General features: G+C 37.0%; 1 protein-coding gene and 1 long non-coding RNA gene across 2 annotated transcripts; both read right to left on the bottom strand.

Moving 5' to 3' along the window:
* Positions 1–3,058: 3,058 nt before the first annotated feature.
* Positions 3,059–3,869, bottom strand: LOC110628719. Its single transcript, XR_002490099.2, has 2 exons — positions 3,258–3,869; positions 3,059–3,107 (listed from the first exon to the last, which is right to left on the bottom strand). It is a non-coding gene; the product is annotated as an uncharacterized LOC110628719 (long non-coding RNA).
* Positions 3,870–4,723: 854 nt separating this feature from the next.
* Positions 4,724–5,777, bottom strand: LOC122721312 (nuclear transcription factor Y subunit B-3-like). Its single transcript, XM_043948514.1, has one exon. It carries the CDS (start codon positions 5,564–5,566, stop codon positions 4,961–4,963), a length of 606 nt encoding a protein of 201 aa, XP_043804449.1. The 5' UTR covers positions 5,567–5,777; the 3' UTR covers positions 4,724–4,960.
* Between the last annotated feature and the right edge of the window lie 15,290 nt (positions 5,778–21,067).

The raw sequence follows: 21,067 nt of genomic DNA, 5'->3' as shown, positions 1-21,067 counted from the left end.
TCTATGTGGAGTTGGGGTTTTACTCGTTCTTGGGCAGTGAGAGTGCTCTTTATTGGTACAATTTTCTTTCTGTTATTGTTTTATTTTTGAACTTTTGTTTGGTTGTGGAATACTAGAAGTATACTAAATAAGCATTCCACAATATTCTCCTTTATTGTATTATGATTTCTTCTTTTCTTGAAAAAAATTAAGAGGGTTTAGTAGATTAGGAATTAACTTAACAATTAAATTAACTTAATAGTTTGTGTATAAAATTCAATTTAAATTTTTCAATATCTAAATTTAAATAAAACTTAAATTTATGTATAACACACAAACATACATAATTAGTATCATAATTAAAATTTAACATCAATTTCAAGAGTATGTAAAAAACATAAACATTAAACAATATGATTCGTAACTAATTTATTCAACACATTCATGATTAATCCCTAATTTTAATTTAATAAACCCTAAATTAAATACTCAATTAATTGAACAAATTTAAACAATTTAACTTCAATTTCAAAAGTATGTAAAACACACAACAATTATAATATGATTGTAACTAATTTATTCAACAAATTGATAATTAATCACTAATTGTAATTGAATAAACCCTAATAAATTGAACATTTAATTAATTAAACAAATAACAAAACAAAAAAAAAAAGCAGACTCACCTGACCGGCGGTGGATTTCGGCGGCACAGTAGCACAGGCGAGGAGACAGGCAGGCAGGTTGCAGGCAGACTGGCAGAGGCAGGCTGAGTTGTGGCCTTGATATTCGTGCTTTGCTTTGATATTGGTGTTGTGGCGTTGAACTTAGGCTTCTGCATATGTATATATACGTTTTAACTTTTATTTTTTTTCCTATTTAAGGCTACAAAACGGCGCCGTTTAATTTATTTATTTTTTTAAATAAAATCTTCAAAACGACGTCGTTTTGAAGAACCCTAAAAAAAAAAAATAAAACATTCAAACTTCTATTATTTCCAGCCGCCTTCCTTCTTCTTCATCCTCCAAACCAAAACGCTGCAACTGCACTGCTGCGGCACCACCGGCTGCGCCGCTGCGGCACCTTCATCCCCCTTCAAAGCATTTTCCGGTCGCCGGTACGGCACGTGCCCCCTTGCCGTACCGTCCCTCCGCCCCTGAGTCGGTTGATTGGCTTCCCTCAACTATAGAAGATTGAGATGCTGGTAAGGGTCCCATTATTGCTTGTGGTTGTGTTTTATTTGTATAATAGCATGCAATATGTTTTTCTGGACTAGCGGGTTATTTCTTTGCGTTTTGTATGTTTTCTGGGTTTGATTTTTGGCCTAATGGTGGTGTTGGCATGGACAATGAGTGGTGGTGGTATTATGTTTGGCGTTGCCATTGCTGCTGCTGCCATGTGCTAAGTGGGTTTGGTTCAGTAATTCTTGGGGTTGGGCTGATTGCCTTTTGCTCATCAGAGAGTTTTGGGTTGGACAATTTGTATTGTCATTGGTTTCATTGGACCACATTCTTCTATTTTGTCTGAAGGTTTTTTTTTTTTTTTTTGTTACCATGCAAATAGACATTGCATTAAACAATCGAATAGGCTACCGCTCAAAGAAAGTACAAAACTAACATACACAACCAGCTCAACGCAGAATGAGATACGAACCCAACCTAGAAAAAAGCATCCAGCCCAGCTAAAAGACCTCTGCATACCCTCAAGCCTAGTACTAGAAGACCTGTGGATACTCTCGAGTCTAGCACTGTCAATATGCATCTCTAAAACCAACAAGCACTGCCAAGCACCATCCCTGCTAAAGTTGAAGAAAATAGGACATTCAGACGATCCATCGACACTAAAAACAACAAATGCGATAAAAGAACATTATATGAAGCAAAATCCTCAATAACCAAAACCGCACAAATCAAACACAATCATTCAAAATCTAGTATCGCAAGCAAGCATACCACCACCCATAAACGAAATAGAGGCCATATATCCACTATCGCCTACCTACAGAGAAAAAAGTCGACTCATGACTTTTCTAGCTATATAGCCATGGAGTCATGGAAGGAGCCACACCGAGCTCCGGTGTCGAAGTGTCACCGACCCACCCCATCGAACTCAACCGAACACCGCTTGAACCGAATAACATACCCAATAACAAAACCAAAAAACTAATCAACAACTCACAAACTGTTGTTGGATATAGTTAGTAAAAGTTAAGCAATCCTACATATAAAGATTAGGAGAAAATTCTTGTGTTTATAAGTCTTCAACAACCATATTAACTAAATTTGATTTGATCTTTAAAATAAATTAATATTTCAAGGTGAAAGGGAAATTTGTAGTTAGCTGTACAAAATTTCAGTTAGTTTTATATTATTCCTCAAAGGAATTTACCATTTTTCCAAACATCAACATAATAGGACATAATTGTTTAAAAGACAATAATCTCATATATAAAGTGTTCTTATTGTTATTTTGTTTCAACAGAAACTTCTCAAACCAAAAGAAAAAAAAAAAAAAGGGAACTGCAAAAGAAACTAATAAAATAAACAGGTGCTATTGCTGCCCTCTATACACCCAAACGACTCTGCTCTCGCCTTCGCCCTCCCTGTCTTTTTTTTTCTTTTATTTGAAAGCTATCTATTAGAACAACCAGACAAAACAACAATCTCTTGAAGAGTTAATAGGAAAAAAAATTGCCGACATCTTGAAAAGAAATAAGAATCAGAACTAAAAGCCAAAATAGCATTACAAATAATAATAATAAATAACTGACAACCAACTCTGCCATGTCCTTTGTGGTACAGTTCAGGGGCGTTATGTAGTTATCTATATCAGCAAGAGAGGTAGCTTTAGTCTTCAGCAGAGGGTCATCCTTCTGCTTCATCATCCATGTGGAGTCTTGCTTTTTATTCTTTGATTATAGCCCTATTGAAAACGACATCGTCCACTAAAGCATTATCCATTGAAAAAGACACCCACTTTCTCTTTTTTTATGAACATTTTAACTTGAAGAATATGGCCTTTCACAATCCTTCCACCGCCACCTCAAAAAGAAAGTACAAAGAAATCATAAACAAAGTGATTGCATCTGTTTGTGTTCATATTTAGCATTTAAACTTGAGAAATATCACCTTCTGTGATACACAAGAAGAAAGAAAGAAAGAAAGTTGCAAGTTCTTTGATATTGCTTGTGATTGTTTTGTAAAGACTGTTCGGCTGGACGCAGTGACCATTGTCAGGAAACTTGAAAAGTGTCGCTTTTGAAAATCTCTGGATATCACCTTCTGTGATACACAAGAAGAAAGAAAGAAAGAAAGTTGCAAGTTCTTTGATATTGCTTGTGATTGTTTTGTAAAGACTGTTCGGCTGGACGCAGTGACCATTGTCAGGAAACTTGAAAAGTGTCGCTTTTGAAAATCTCTGGAACGCTGCTGTAATAAGCCCATCTCCCAAGCCTCTCTTTTTGATGAAAAAAAGCACACCCCAGCTCAAACCAAAAAGGAGAAAAACCATGCAGCTGGGCACAAAATGGGAGACAAAATCCACTGTGCAACCTGCAGCTGCCGCACTTTAACATTTCTGCTTCTTCCAATACTTGATTCTGGATGATCATGAGAATATATATATATCTCCAGAAAACAATGAACAGCTGTGATTGAATCAGCTTGCAAAAGGCAAAGGCAGGTGGCCTAGCCCTCTGTTTGGCTTGAAAAGAAAAAACCAAAAGAAAAAGATAAACAAAAATGGGCGGAATAGATTTTTTCCCTTGAAAGGAAAAAGAAATGAAGATCATCATTTTTCAAAGAAGCACAATTATTTTCCTTTCATTTTTCTTTTATTTTTCTTCAATTCAAATAAGAGTTTTCTTTTTCAAAATTTAATCAACATCCCTTTTCCTATTTAATTTATATAGGATAAAAAACACATTAATTAATTTTTTAATTTTAAAAAATATATAAAAATATCTTTAATATTTTAAAAAATCTATTCATTAATTCATTCATAATTTTAATTATTAAATATTTTATTATTTAATTTATATAATTTTAAAAAATTCATTTTTAATTTTTTAATTTTATGAAAAATATATTAACTAACTTTTTTCATGTTGAAAATATTTTATTTTTTTATAATTTTTAATAATTAAAACTAACAAGATGATTCATTAATAGGCTTTTTTTTAAAAGATAAAAACTTCAAAACTCTAAGTGCTATTATAAAAATTAACTGGATCAACAACATCATAACAAAATTGAGACTATAGCTTTATAGATGAATTAATTAATAGATTTTTAAAATTTTAAAAGTTTTTTAATATAAATTTTTTTATCCTAATAGATTTTTTATTAATATGAAAATTAAATAGTAAATTTTTGGAAAATACAGACCAAAAACATGGACTCGGATAAAAGCTATGAAAAGTTACTGAATTTATTCGAGGGGATGGAAACCTCTTTCTTTTCTGTTTGTTTTATTTATTTATTTATTTATTTTTGTATGTTTACACTATTCAGAATTTAGTAGTAGAGTTAAAATCACAGACAAGTGACAAATGGCAAGTTTTGGACATAAAATTCCCAACCTTTCCTAAAAAAGAAACGTGTCCATTGCCCAAACAAACGAACACTTACTCTAGTTTCTATTCTTTTCTCTTTACCAAGTGTCAGAAACTCAAACTTCTCTCACTTCCTCCATTTCCCATATTTCCCCAACTCCCATGGATGCCATTTCAAGAAACACAACAAGAAGCCAAAGAAACCATGTTTTTTTTTGTCTTTTTTTCTTCCTTTTTTCTCGCTAAAATGTAAAAAAAATTAATGCTTATAATACAAATTAGCAATCTCTCTGTCATTAGAACTATGCAATATTACATTAATTATTTGATCCCTTCAAACAGAACACCTAACCATGTTGATTAATCTCTTCAAATAAGGAATGAAAATATAGTAAATACTAAACCCAACACGACCCTTGTTGCCAACACCTACCTTGAGTTGCCGGAGCCACCTTTTCCGACACCCATCTGATGATGATACCCACCGCTGCCGTACATGTGTCCTTGATGGTGTCCCATCATCATCATCCCTCCATACATCCCTTGTCCACCACCGTTAAACCCTCCTCCTGCTCCACCAACACCGCCTGAACTCACCCCTCCACCCGACCCACCTCCACTAGCAGCAGCACCACCTCCACCGGACCCACCAGCACCATCTTTTTCTCCTTGCCTACCCAGGGAGCTCTTCTCTCCTTCCATCTCTCTATACTTCTGTAAGTAAATCTTCAAGGGCTCCACGTACTCCTCAAACCCTAGCGTGGTCATCGCCCAAAGCAGATCGTCGCCGTTGATCGTCTTCCGCTTTTCGCGCTGGCACTTGTCGGAAGCTTCTCCTGTAATAAAGCTGATGAATTCAGACACACACTCCTGCACCGTCTCCTTGGCATCTTTTGAGATCTTCGCGTTGGCCGGCAGAGCTTTCTTCATTATTCTGCTAACGTTAGCGATGGGCAAGAACCTGTCCTGTTCGCGAGCCGACAACTCGCTGTGGGCGTTGTTGTGCCCTCCTGATTCATTGTCCGAATCCGCCATTAAAATCAAAATTAAAGAAAAATAAAACCCTAATTAGATCTCTAAAATCTCAAATTTACTGGATACAAAGGGTATAAGAGGGTGGGGGAGGGGTAAATTGGGAAACGAAGAAATCGCCGGCAAATGGAGAAGAAGACTGCAGGAAAGAAAGAGAGAGATGGGTGTGTGACAGTGTGGAGAGAGGAGGAAGAGGAGGTGTTGAGGTCCGTTGGATTAGAGAGTTAATATGATATCGGGTATGACACGTGGGTTATCGTAGGCCGTTTATTTGTCGATAAGAGTGGACAGACGTGGAGGTTTAATGAGGGTTGGATGAGAAGTAGGGCCAAGGAATTTGGACGGTGAAAGAAAGGGCACGTGGTTAGGGGAGGATGTTGTTGCTCGTAGAGATTCTTTAGGCGGCTGCTGCGGCGTGGCGCCAGCCGAGGATGCGTAGTAGTGTTGTACCGTTGGATCATGCAAATCCCATGTCGGCAAACGTGGAATTATTTAAGTCGTAGATATTGCTGGTATTCGTTTTTCCAGGGGAAATTATCGAAATAGCTATAGTATCAAACAGAAATTTATTAGTTTGCTCTTTTTATTTTCAAAAATTATTTTAAAGAAAGTAATTTCAACAACTTTATATAATTTTCTATTATTGATGTAACTAAAATTATATTTATGACGTAATCAGAATAAAATTATACTTTGATTTACTGGAATATGCAAAGAAGAAAATATGAAGTGGTGGTGGGTGTTCATAGCAGCCATTCTGACACTCAAATCAGTATCGTGATAAAGAGTGAATGCAACAAATTGTTTAGACTTTTAGTGTTAGACAATAGCGTACATTTACCTTTGATATCATTCCTTTTTTATATTGTAAGAAGATGAATATAAATACAGTGTTTCTTGAAAATCCTGCGATGATGTAGCCGGTTGCTCAGTTAATGGATCTCACCAGCTAATGGGTTAATTATCCCGCGATTATAGGCGAAACAGAAAAGTATCTAGTAACGGTAACCCTGTGCTCAGATTCGACCTATCAAGGGAGTACGAGTCTTAACGATAATCCGAGTGTTAAAGTGTTCGGATCTCCCTTTTCGTAGCGGAACCGCATCTCCCACTTGTCAGATCTCTGCCACGTGATTCTTATTTTGTGGTGACAACTCATAGTTTACTTTGGGCGAATGTTATGTAATATCATAGGTCCGCCGGTCTTTGACTCTTTAGGTTTTTGAAAGTGACAATCTGTCTTTTCAATTTAGGACACATGGCATGATCTCGGTTGTGAGCGTCGTTTCGCTTGCCTGTGGTCACCTTATCTTCTATGCCGTATTCAAAGTTTTATTGGCTATTTTATTGTATAAGAACCCTTCTATCTTCTTTTTATTCACAATAGTTTCCCATGGGAGAGAGGAGCGGAGGTCTCTTCTTCTTCTGGTCTTGAGGGTAACCAAATCTATGTAGAGGATATCATCATGGTCTACCAAATTTGTGTGGAGGATATTATCATGGTCTTTTAAGAGCAACTGAAGGCAGATCTTCCAGAAGGTGCAAGTACACTGTTTAGCTCTGTGCATAGGTTGAGGACTGCAACCAGCCCGACTATAATGGCTTTTCAACATCGCGACCCATAGGGGGATTGGATTGTGTGAGATTAATTCTGAGAGCAAGGCTAGGAAGGTAGTTGGAGAGACAGCTCTTCTTATGGCCTTTCAGACGACTTCCTTTCATATGATGGGATAAATTTTAAGGATTCTGATATAATAGAGACTTTATTCAAGTCTCTTTCTTGACTCTTTATAATCTTTTGTAATAAAAATATATATTTCATATACTTTTGTGTGCTTTCTTTGTTGCTACCATTTTTGCCGAACGAAGGGGTTAAAGTGTATCTTCTTCAACACCCGTTTAATAATAAAATAGTTATTGAAAAATAGGATTAATACCTAAGCCTATGGCCTGGCGAACTATCGTCCTTCCGTCGTGAAATGCCTTAGGTGGATTTATGACTTGGCTTGGCAAAAATTTTCCTTATGGCCTTGATTCATGGGATCAGTGCTCGAGTGGTCTGGCGAGAGTCATCTCGTGGCCTGACCTGGCAAAAACTGCCTTGTGGCCTTACTTAGTGAGACCAATACCCGAATAACCTGACAAAAACTGCCTTATGGCCTTACTTAGTGGGACCAACACCCGAACGGTCTGGCAAAAGCTGTCTTATAGCATGGTCTAGTGAAAACTGCCTTATGACTTTGCTTGGTGGGACCAACGCTTGAATGACCTGGCAAAAGCTGTTTTATGGCATGGCCTGGCCTGGCGAAAACTACCTTATGGCCTGGCTTGCGAAAATTGCCTTATCGTCTTGCTTAGTGGGACCAATGCCCGAATGGCATGGCGAAAGCTGCGTTATGGCCTGACTTGGCGAAAACTATCTTGTGGCCTAGCCTGGCGAAAACTGTCTTGTGGCTTTGCTTAGTGGGACTAACACCCGAATGGCCTGAAGAAAATTGCCTTGTAGCTTGGCCTGGTGAAAACTGCCTTGTGGCCTTGCTTGGAGGGACCAACGTCCGAATGGCTTGGCGAAAAACTGCCTTATGGCCTGATTTAGTCTCTCTTCGAGGGAGGCAATCCCATCATTCCTTGTTGCTGAAGAATACCACATGTGAAAATATCTTGTTAATTTGTTATTGATAAAACTTTTTTTAGATTATAGATGTTCCAAGAATGGTGAATAACTTAACCATTTAACTTGGTTAGCTTATATGACCCTAAGCGAATAACCTTCGAGACCCTGAACAGTCCGTTCCAATTCTTGCCCAACTCACTAGACCCGGCGTTGCCGTCCGTCACATCTGTTCTTTTAAGGACTAGATCTCATACAATGAAGGCGCGTCGCCTAACCTTACTATTGAACATTTAGGATATCTTGTTTCTGTAAACCGCCATTTTGATGGCGCCATTTTCTTGAAGGAATTCTGCTTGGTCCAAATTGAAATGCATTTCTTCAGGACTCCCTGATATCTCAGGGTATTGTGTCCTAAAGCTACCTATTTGGATTTTCCACAGAAATGACTGCCTCAGTCCTATAAACAAGAGAAAATGGTGTTTCTCCTATAACTCTCTTAGGGGTGGTTCTATATGCCCATAGTATAGAGTCTAAAGAAAATACTCGACCAAACTAAGGGCAACTAGGGATGTAAACGGGTAGGGTACCCGCGAAAATTAAACTGCCCGAACCCGATTTATATTAGTAATATCCGAACCCGATTAAAAATTAATTTAAACTATCTGAATCCGTCCAAATCCAATTATTATTATCCGAATAAAACCCGAACTCGTTTAATCTGATATATTTTAATTAATAATTTATATAAAAATATTTTTCATTAATAATTTTCATTTAAAAAATCTAATATTTCTAAAGAATATTTAAATTTAAATTTTTAAATAAAAATATATAAAAAAATTTATAAATATTATTGTAAAATATATTTTTTATATTAAATTAATTATTTATATAAACGAATTCAGGTAGTGAATACCATGTACATAAAACTCGAATCCGATCCGAACCTGCAACGGGTATTATTTTTAAAACTCGAACCCATCCAAATCCGATTATAATTATCCAAATCCGTTCTATTAGGGTTCAGTCGGATCGGGTATCCGAAAATACTCGATCCGTTGCCATTCCTAAGAGCAACTGGCCCAAAGAGTGGATGATCCTATTAGTCATCTCAATCATACCATTAGTTTGAACTTGGAGTTTGTAAACTTATTTTCACTATTAGTAATTACTATATTTGTTATTCCAAATCAAGGGAATATATTTTTATGATATAATATTGTAATACACTATAAATCAAAATAGTACATCTCGACACATGTGGACAAAATATTGGTTAAAACATTTATATTATTTACAAAATAAAATTAGCTGTAAATACAAAATTATAACAATTTATTATTTAAAAATCACCATATGATAAATATATCAATATATCCTTTATAAAATACAATGCTATATTATAAATGCTATTAAAATGTAATATATTAGTTATTATTTAAAAATATATATAAATTTGCAAATGAAAATTTGTCAAAAAGTATATTAATGAACTTAAAGCAAACAATTATGCCATTCACTGTTATAAGCTTCTATTAAAAAATTACATCAAATATAAAAAATTATAAAAAAAATGCTATTACAATATGAGATAATTATTAGTATGAAGCAATTAATATAAAAAAACAAATTAAGCTCTTAAAAAGAAGAGTATAAAAATATTACTTGCATTTCATTACCGAATTAACAAAAACTATCTGTTTAAAATCATCACGAGAGACGGATTATAAAATTTTGAGAGTCTAATTAAGAAAATTAAAACAGTAAAAGAAAAGTATGATGATTCTAAGTGCATTAACGAAATCGTATGAAATTTTAAATGTATGAGTCTCCTACGTTTAATGTGTGTCAAGAAAAAGTAATATTTTAATCGTCTAAATATTAAATGAATCAACGCCTTATTATTAATAAGCTGACTGATAAATTTTTGTAAAAAATACAATTCTCTTATTTCAGATACATTTGCCGATATAATTTGTATAGAGACTAGTATAAAAACCTGTGTCAATATTGTAAAGACAACTTTAATTTTGTCTTATTTAATCTCATAACTCACCCTGCACTCTCCCACTTTCAACTCTATTTTAATAAACTTATTCAACACCATTTATTCTCATATATTTACTATCCCTAATCTTAAACATAGCACGTGTCCAGAACTCATTTACCTATGGATCAACCAGAGCATATGGAGCAGCTGATTGAAACTAGAATCAAGCATACATCAAAAAGCTAAAGGCATCATCTAAACTATTTTAAATTATAATTAGCCTAGCCTTCATACTTTTCTTCTTTTGAAAAAAGTCTTCTCTTATAATTACAAGGAAGAAAATAAAGAAATTTGTCTACTTCTCTTATCGGGTAGGATGAAAAGAGATGTGTTCAGGCACGTAGAGTCAGAAGAGTATGTGCAGCTCTATAGTGTTTCTGCACCATGTCTTTATATATATGGGCATCCAACTCTCCAGCCAACAACATGGGCATATTCAGAAGTAGCATGGCTTCAGTGGCTCACAAGTGATTTTGTCTGGAGGAAAATCTTGCTGCCCAACTCCATTTGATGATTTCGCTGCTCCATCTATCCTTCATACTGACATATATCTGTGCTTGGATCTGACCCTAATTTGAGATTTTACGGTCCACAATATCATAATTTTTTAAATGATTTTAATTTATCTCTAAATATCGAATTTTTTGTTTCAAATGAAAAAAATTATTTTTTTAACTTATAAAATTTTTAATTTTTTTAAAATAAAAGTATATATGATTTTGTTAGAATTAATTAAAATTTTTAGACCTATTTTATTTCAAATAAAACAAGATTAAGATCAACTAAAAATAATAAAATGGAATGAATACTAAATAAAATCAATACTAAATCTAATGAATTAAAGCATTACTATTAACTAAAAATATGTAAAATTATAGGCTGATCTATCGAAGCGGCAAAAACAAAATTATTAGATAACTTTTTAAAATTGATTAGGTATTTAGATTTCTTTCGATTTAAAGAGAAATATTTTCTACAATTTTTCTTAGTATTTAGATATTTAAAAAAAATTAATCAATGAAAAATAAAAACATATTTTTCTCCTTTTAAAAGAAAAAATTATTTCATTTTCAAAAAACAAAGAAAATTATTTTTTATATTTTGAGAATTTTATTAATATTATTATATATAAATTTATTAATATTTTTATTTTTAAATTATAATAAAAAAATAAAAAATAAGTTATTTTTGTTAAAAGAATATTTTTTAAATATGAGTTACTTTTGATAAATCAACATAATACTAATCTCAAAATTCTTCATTTTAAAATATGAGTTCAATTATTTTAACAGCAATAAAGTCAAATTCATCTATGAACTTTTAATCGATGGTTAAATAATTTTATTTTTAAATTTTAGTTCATATTTTTTTAAAATTTTAATCGAATCAATGCAATAACATGTTAAACTCTTAGTGTTTGGTATACGCCGCAAGATGAAGCGATTAAGTGTAATAAATTTCTAACAAAACAAAAGTGAGTAGCTCTGAGAAATTAGTTTAGACTTTATAACATTAGCTTCTTGAAGCAAACAAGAAACTTTATTGTAAGACAGCACGACATAATTAATTTTATTTTCATTTGCTTATTAATTATTAAGTAAGATTCTGATTTATATATATATCTCACATGTATGCTCATATTAAGAAAAAAATTTTAATTAAAAAATCTTACTTAAAATAATTGATCAACTCATTTATGATTCTTTTATGTAATTTTTACCGGCTCAACAATAAAAAAGTGGTGAAGATCTTTCCAATGCTCACAATCGAATCTCTTTATTCTATTGTTCATAGATAAACATTAAATTATAATATGAAATTAAGGATTGAAAAATGATTTTCTCTTCAAAGACTCAGTTTGTTGAGTTAAATTTTTTTTGTATTTCTTTGTTTACATTATTTTTAGCATTCTAGAGTAGTGAGTGATTCTACACTTAGAGAAGGTATGAAAATCACACTAATGTCCCTTCCTCTCAAATGATAACATCTTTATGTTCTGCTCTATTTTCTTCCATCATAATAGAGCAAATTAGTAGAGATGCATTATTTGGTTTCTGAAATAGGACTGATTAGATTTTGTCAGGGTTTTAACTAATAACGTTTGGCTAAGACGAAATTTAGAAAATGAAAGACTAGACATCAAAAATTCTTATTAAATTTTCGAAAATTGAAAAGTATCTCAAACAGACAATGAAATGGCTATTTATAATAACAAAAATCTTAATATAAAAAATTATGAAAAAATCTAAAAAATAATTAAAATGTAAAATTGACCCTCTAAACGATAAAATTTTCGCCTTGAACTTTGTGACAGGCTTGAGGCTCTCGTCACACTTTTGAAAGTTGTGTGTCTCGAAATTTCCTTTCCGAAAAACTATCGTGGACCTCCAACGGACGTCAGCAGTAGAAATTAAATCCAGTCCAAGTCTACCATAAAAGTCAAGGTTAATTGCTCTGCAAATTGAAATTTTCTCATTTAGTAGACGTCCATGTGTTTAGATTGGTACTTTGCCTCAATTTCTTTTTTTTTTTTTTTGTCTCACTTTTATCTATACAAAATCCACTTTCATGGTAAGGTAACTATTAGAGACACAAGCTTTAGACGCACTAACATGAATTGAAAAAAAACTATTTTTTATCTCGACAAGGCTGAAAATGGAATGGACTAAGGTGAAAGAGAGAAAGAAAGAAAAGTAAAAAACAAATACAAAGAAGGTGATAATCATGTGTTTCTCTTATTTGATGAAATATTTTTATATTTAATTATATTAAATAATTATTTTTTTATTACTTTTTATATAACGTGTCTTTCAATTATCTTGTATCTGACAAAATTATGCCTCATTTGGCCTTTTATGCATAGTTAAGGGTTAATATGAGTTGAAATCTTAAATTGGATTTATTTAGTCTTTGAGTAATAAATGAAAAGTGGTTTTAGACTTTCTGCCTTATTTTAACACACTAGGATATTATATTTTCTGCCTAAACATATGATTAACTTTTTTTAATGGCTGATTGTTTTAAAAAAATTAATTCGTGTATTATATATTTTCCCTTTTTTTTCACATAAGCTAAATCTAAGGAGGTTTTTTTTTTGCCATACAAATCAGCATTTGCATTACATGGCTGCCAATTGCAACAAAGATTCATTACAATAAGGAACACAAATTTGTATATTATTGCTAATATAGTAGTAATAAATTTTGTAGACAAAGTTTAGTTACTATATTTACAATAATATTTACCTAACATGGAATCCATTGGAAGGAAACATTTGGAATGCGAGAGTAAATATCGAAAATAGCCATAATCGAAACTCTAATTTCCCACGATAACTGCAAAGAGCATTATACATGATAGTAAAATTAGTTTCACATGCAATAGATTGAAAGTTTGCAACATATACTATTTTAACTAGTACCAGCACCACACGTACCCTCCTAATACAATAGAGGAGCACCATACCCGCATAGCAATACTATGCACAATCCTGCCTACACTATTTCTAGCTACTATAATAATAGTGGTAGAGAAAAGCTGATCCAGCCATACCACATCACTATTAAGCTTGATATATCCTATAGGAGAACACCAAGCAACAATTGAACAAGACCTATGTGGCTGAGAGGAAGAATCATCAAAATGCTACTATATTGAAATAGGCTGAAATCAATAGAGATACAATGTGATAATAACAGGATTGGACTATACAAACTCAAAATTACCTTTATTTCTTTCCTTCTAGATATGCCACAAGGTAAGTGTAGTTAGGGTTAGTAACAACGAGCCCTTTGTATCCAATTGAATCCTTTTCAGTGAGGTTTCCCACTATATTGCTAAACTAGGAAAGCCCACGAGGTTCGATTTATAACCACAAGGACCAGTGAACCAAATTGTATGAGCATATGGGCACCAAAAGAAAACATGTTCCAAAGTTTTTGACGAAGACTGAAAAATGGAGCACCTTGGGTCTTGCAAAACATCTCATCGAACCAAATTAACAGAGACTAGTAATGTATCGCGAAGGACTCGCCAAAGAAAAATTTACAATTATGGAGGGACTTGAAGAGGCCATATACGCTTTCACGTACCTTAGTGTATACTATAGGAAGAGGAGGGTGTAAATATCATCTGTTGAGTAGAAGAGTTACAGGAATAGTAATATGAAGTTATCTAACCCAGGTACCCATGGATCCGATCAAATAGAAGTACTCTGACCATCCTCTATATTCATTCTAGTATCCATTTGGAGGACTCTTCTTGTAAGGACCCTGTAACAGCCCGGCCCTTCTCGCACGGCACTGTTACCGCTCACGGCCCAGGGCTATCCCTCGCCTGGCCTCTTGCCACCTCGGGCTTTCCACTGGCGTCGTGAGCAGCTCTTAACATCCCTTCACCCTCACGGGTTCCAGGCAGGATTTGTCCCCTTGGGTTCTCGACAAACGCATCCTTCCCCAAGTGGATTTGGCCCAAATTTCCCTTAGGAAATTAGGTCGCCTCCCCCACTGCTCGAACCCTTGACCTCCCACTTTAAGGGAATAGTCTGGTGAGAGTGAGTACCAATTGTTCCAATGGCACAATTGGTACTCACTCTCACCAGACTATTCCCTTAAAGTGGGAGGTCAAGGGTTCGAGCAGTGGGGGAGGCGACCTAATTTCCTAAGGGAAATTTGGGCCAAATCCACTTGGGGAAGGATGCGTTTGTCGAGAACCCAAGGGGACAAATCCTGCCTGGAACCCGTGAGGGTGAAGGGATGTTAAGAGCTGCTCACGACGCCAGTGGAAAGCCCGAGGTGGCAAGAGGCCAGGCGAGGGATAGCCCTGGGCCGTGAGCGGCAACAGTGCCGTGCGAGAAGGGCCACCTTCCTCTGGGCCCAGCCACTGTGAGCAGCTCTTAACATCCCTTCACCCTCACGGGTTCCAGGCAGGATTTGTCCCCTTGGGTTCTCGTCAAACGCATCCTTCCCCAAGTGGATTTGGCCTAAATTTCCCTTTGGAAATTAGGTCGCCTCCCCCACTACTCGAACCCTTGACCTCCCACTTTAAGGGAATAGTCTGGTGAGAGTGAGTACCAATTGTGCCAATGGAACAATTGGTACTCACTCTCACCAGACTATTCCCTTAAAGTGGGAGGTCAAGGGTTCGAGTAGTGGGGGAGGCGACCTAATTTCCAAAGGGAAATTTAGGCCAAATCCACTTGGGGAAGGATGCGTTTGACGAGAACCCAAGGGGACAAATCCTGCCTGGAACCCGTGAGGGTGAAGGGATGTTAAGAGCTGCTCACAGTGGCTGGGCCCAGAGGAAGGTCACGGGCTGTGAGCGGTAACAGTGCCGTGCGTACGGGCCGGGCTGTTACAGACCCGAAAATCGGACCGCTACCGGCGCTAGGATCCGGGTCGACTTAAGGCCGCCGGGACCCGTAGCAAGCCTGACATACATCCTGAAAACCTGCTTAATCCCATACATGATCAACAACATACATAAAAATTAAAACTTTTCTTTCCATGAACATCAACCAAACTCAACCTGTGCATAAACATTAATATAACATTGATCCCTCTGTGGGATCTCATCAGTGTCCCCAATGGGTGACAAAACATATGCTGAGTTGGTTTACATAAGTGACATAAAATAACCAAGATCATGTATAAAAAGGGATACAACATTCTATGGTCAAGCACACACTAACATTCATATACATCATCTCATTACACACCTATACTGTACTTTTACATTACAATTTGATCATGTCCATTGCTAGCTATTACATAAGCATGACTTCTTTACTCTATCCGGACTCCCGCACTATACTGTACCTGCAAGCCTGGGGGTAAAGGGAGAGGGGTGAGCTAAAAGCCCAGTGAGCTGAACTATAAAACATATTAACGCTATGCTTTAATGAAATGCATCATAACACAAACAATTCACATAAGGGTTGGGTGAACTTGTCACCAATTAGTCCAAGCTAACATGGTGCCAGGCCGTAGCATGGGGTCCTGGTCTTCCTGTCATACATACATTACTTACCATTATTCTAGGGCCTCCCCTGGGCTCCTGGTCTTCGAGTCCACAATCGTGCCAGGCCGTAGAATGGGGTCCTGGTCTTTCATTTCCGTGCCAGGCCGTAGAATGGGGTCCTGGTCTTCCTGTCATGGACTAATTGGGTCATCCAACATTCACCCACATCAACAACAATCGATGCAATGCGGCATATTCGTGAATACTAATGCAATCATCCTATTGCATAATCATGATGCATGAAACATGATAAAACATTTAATTTAAAAGATTAAGTTTAGTTCCACTCACCTCTGGCTGACTCTGACAACACCGAAGCAGCTGAACTCACTGCTGGGGTCCTCGGTTCCTCGGGTCCGAACCTACACAGGTGGACTCAAATGAGGGACCAAACATACTTGGACATAACTCTAAAATACTCCCCAAAAACCCCCTAAAACATCCTGAAAACATCACATAAAAACATGCAAGAAATGGCTGAACAGGGCACTTTCGGCGGCAGGTTCGGCGGCCGAAAGTCCCTCCAGAGCCGAAAGTCAGGCAGGTTCGGCGGCACCTTCGGTGGCCGAAACTCCCAGACAGAGACGAAAGTCTTCTTTCGGGGGCAAGCTTCGGCAGCCGAATGCTGCCTCCACAAGGGGGTTCGGCGGCCGAAACTCCTTTCGGCGGCCGAACCTGGTTTCTGCCAGAAGGGTAGAAACTTGGTTCACATGAACCTCTTGTCTCCCAAAACCTCAAATCATGCATATAGCTCAACTAAAACATGCATACCAGTTCCTAGGGGTCTCAAACAATCAAATACCCCAACTACAACACTTCAAACACACACAATCAACACACATTGCTCAAAACATCAATATTAACCCATAACTCAACATATAACCTAACATGCATTCCTACCCATAGATCTTGCATAAAACTTACTTAAAACACATAAGGAGCTTAAGATCGGCCCTTACCTCTTGAAGATCGAGAGGGAGACGACCTAAACTTGGAGATCCACGAAAATGAGCTCCTGAGTTCCCAAAGCTCCAAAACTTGGTTTAAATGCTCAAACTTGCAAACGTGAGTTTAAAACTCAAGAAAATGGAAGAGATTTGGAGGAAGAACACGAGAGTTGCAAAAGGGAAGGTCGGAAGCTTGTTGTGGCCGAAAATGGGAGAAAACTCGCCCATTTCGGCTAAGTGCCCCTTTTATAGGTGGCTGGCCAGGCCACGTTCGGGGGCCGAATGCGCTTCCGCATCCATGCCATGTTCGGCGGCCGAACTTCACTTTCGGCGGCCGAACCTGGACTTCCCTAACTCATGCTTTCGGGGGCCTAACGTGCCTCCAAAACGCATGAATGTTCGGCGGCCGAAACTCCTTTCGGCGGCCGAACCTGGGTTTTCCTCCTATGACTTTTCATGCAAAAACTCATTTAATTCATACTTAAAACCATTAAAAACATGAAAACATTTTACAAAAACATGATTTTACCCTTCTAGAGGTCTCCGACATCCGAGATCCCGCCGGACGGTAGGAATTCCGGTACCGGAGTCTAGCCGGGTATTACACTTCTACTAACCAATAGACTTTGTCAAATCTATGAGCTATGGTGCCTTTGGCTGGCCTGCAAAAAGATCGCTGATCAAGCATAATTTAGCCATATTTTTATTATATTTATTATTGTTTATTTACACATTATTTAGCTTAATTGATGGTTTTTACCTTGTTTTTACAAAAAAGGAAGAAATTGGAAAAATGGAGAAAAAGTGCAGAAAATGACAGAAAAGTGATTGGGTCAGTGATTTGCCCAAATCACTGCCCAGATCAAGCTGAAGCAGAAACCTGGAGGCAACAGGCAGAAGTGATATGGGCAAGTGATCTGCCCAAATCACTCGCAGAAACTGGCCAAATCACTCGCAGAGACAGAGACAGAAACTGGACTGAATCCCAGAGAGCGATTGGGGCAGATTGGGCAAGTGATCTGCCCAAATCACTCGCAGAAACTGCCCAAATCACCTTGACAACAGAAATTGACAGCAGAGGCGGAAAAACAGCAGGGAACCGAATTTCGAATTTTCAGAAGTCCAAATCCAACTAAATCACTACCAACACAACTCCAAGAGCCACGAAAGAGTTTCTCACCTAAGGAATTCCAGTTGCAATTAAATTCAACATCAAAAGAGGAATCACAAGCCAAATTAAAAAGGGATTTCAAAACCCTAGAAGGATGGAATTCTTCAGCTATAAAAGGGCAGCCTCCAAACCAGCAAGGGCATCTTCTGATCAGCTACTCAGCATCTTCTCCCCTCGCCAGAAACTCTGCAGCTTCTTTCTTTCCTTTCTTTTCATCTTTTGTGTATTTAGTCCACCATGAGTGGCTAATTTCCTTCCTTTCTAGTTGAAGTTGGTGAATTTCAGATTTTGTGATGAATTGGGAGATTTAAATCTCCATTGTTAAACTTCTATTTATTTTCAATATTTATGCAATTTGATCTTTCCATAATTGTTGCTTGCTTTTAGAATCAATAAGGGCCCATTGCTTTTAAATTGCTTAAGTAACAAATTGTTTGAATGATTTAGGTCCGTAATTGCTTATATTGTTTGAATACAAATTTAATCAAGTTGCATGATCTAAACTTGGCCACGCGGTTGGCAAGGTTAAAATTAGGTTTCTCTAAGTCTTAATGCAGTTAACAGTTGTTCGATGCTAAAGGCCCCAAGGACGTTCCTTGGCAACTTGTTAACTAGTGTTTGATTAGCGAACGTTTCCTAATCAAACTAGAACTAAGGAGGAATTTGGATTGTGAGAAGCGTCTTCCACATCCTAAACTAATTTATTGAGATAAATAGGAGTATTAAAGAATCAATGATCAATTCTAAACAATCTGAAATAGATCCATACTTCAACTAGAAGCTTTTCTCTTATTGATTTACTCAAACTTTAAATTATTGCTTTCTTTTGCTATTTAATTTTAATCATCAAATCAAACCCTCCCCCCCTCTTTTATTTACTTGCTATTTACCTAGTCATTATTAGGAAAGTCTTTGGTATCAATTCCCTGTGGTTCGACCCTATTGCCACTATCTACAAATTTATTTGTTGATTGATAATAGGTTTATTTTTGACGGCTTCGACAACCGCTATCAAAAATTGGCGCCGTTGCCGGGGAATTGATCTAACTAACGTATTTTCCTTTTATGACCAGGGCTGATCGTAAAGAAGCTCTTCTTTACGATCCATAAATTGAACGCACTGCCAAGACCTTACAAGCATGGCTACGGTAAGTATGTCTTTTCTCTCTTCTCAAATTTCTGAACTAACCTCTATGGTGAGAAATTATGGTATAGGTCAAGCCCAACAACTTCAACAAGCACATGCATTTGAAGGATTCTATGGACAGCCAAGACATAATCCCTACCTTGACACATACAATACAGGTTGGGGAGACAATCTGAGCTATGGCTATACAAGGACAGACCACTACCATGACTACCAAAGAGATCTGCAGTACAATCCATGTTGGGGGGACAATCTGAATTATGGCTGTGCAAGGGCTGACTACTACCAAAACTATCAAGCCCAAGCAACACCTCAAAACTCCAATATGGAACTTGAAGAGATGGTAAGGAAATTGGAAATTTCTTGGAAAATTTTCCAACAGCAAGTGGATCAAGCGGTCAACTCAGTGGACGCATACATATTAAGAAGAGAGGAAGAGCTTCAAGATCTATGGGACGATGACGAAGGTTCTCAAGAAACAGACCGAGCTGTTGAGTCTGCTGAACAAATCATCACTACACTTGAAGCTGAACCAGCTACTGCCCAAACAACGCTTGTTGAAGCTTCTGCCTCCCAAGAGACAGCTCCTACTGTAAAAAATATTGAATTTGTTGCTGTAACACTTTCTGCACCAACAAGTCCATCTACTGCCACACCAGCCACTGCTACATTTGAACCAGATCCCCGATTCCAGGTTACTGCAGAATTTTCTGCACCAGCAGATTTTTCTACACCTACAGATTTTGCTGCCGCACCTGCTGAAGAATTTTCTGCACCAGCAAAATCACCCACTACCACGCCTGCCACTGCTGAAATTGCACCAGAAACTAAGTTACAGATTACTGCAGAAAATCCAACAATGGCAGAACCCCCTGTTGCACGTGAAGAAGCTGAAATTCAAGCTGGAAATCTGCCTGTCCAACCTACTGCAAATAGAGACAACAGTTGCTGTCCACCTACTGAAAATTCCACAATTACATCAGCAATTGCTGAACCTGCTGTCCAAAAATCAGCAAGTGCTGAATCTGCCACCATTACATCCCTTGTTGCTGTCCAAACACCAGCAACCTCAGAAATTGACACCACTGAACCAGAAGTTGTTGCACTCGCTGAACCAGCAACATACACCACTCAAACAGCTCCTGAACAGCCAGCAAAGAAGCAACAAGTGGGACAAATGGCTTCATCCTTGAGTAAGCTTGAATCACAAGGAAAGCTACCTTCCCAAACTGAGATAAATCCAAGGCAAAATGCTAGTGCCATCACATTGAGGAGTGGAAAAGAGCTGCAAGACAGTAGGGCTGAAAAATTGCAAAAACAGGCCATGAAAAAAAATCTGCCAGAAAGTGATCAGGGCAGTGATTTGCCCAAATCACCCAGACAATCTGCCCAAATCAGTGAGCATACAGACTTGACAGAGAGTGATTTGACCAGTGATTTGCCCAAATCACTGGCCAAATCAGACAGTAAACAACAAAAATCAGAGCAAACAGCAGATACACCAGATCTGAAGCCCTTGCCCAGCCACCTCAAATATTCCTACTTGGGAGCTGGAAA

Source organism: Manihot esculenta, chromosome 12 (genome assembly GCF_001659605.2).
Source record: "Manihot esculenta cultivar AM560-2 chromosome 12, M.esculenta_v8, whole genome shotgun sequence".
Lineage (NCBI taxonomy): Eukaryota > Viridiplantae > Streptophyta > Magnoliopsida > Malpighiales > Euphorbiaceae > Manihot > Manihot esculenta.
This window is presented reverse-complemented; position numbering and strand designations above follow the sequence as displayed.

Bases quoted from the DNA above. Each gene is read 5' to 3' on its own strand.
- LOC122721312 (XM_043948514.1), bottom strand. From the start codon at position 5,566: ATGGCGGATTCGGACAATGAATCAGGAGGGCACAACAACGCCCACAGC.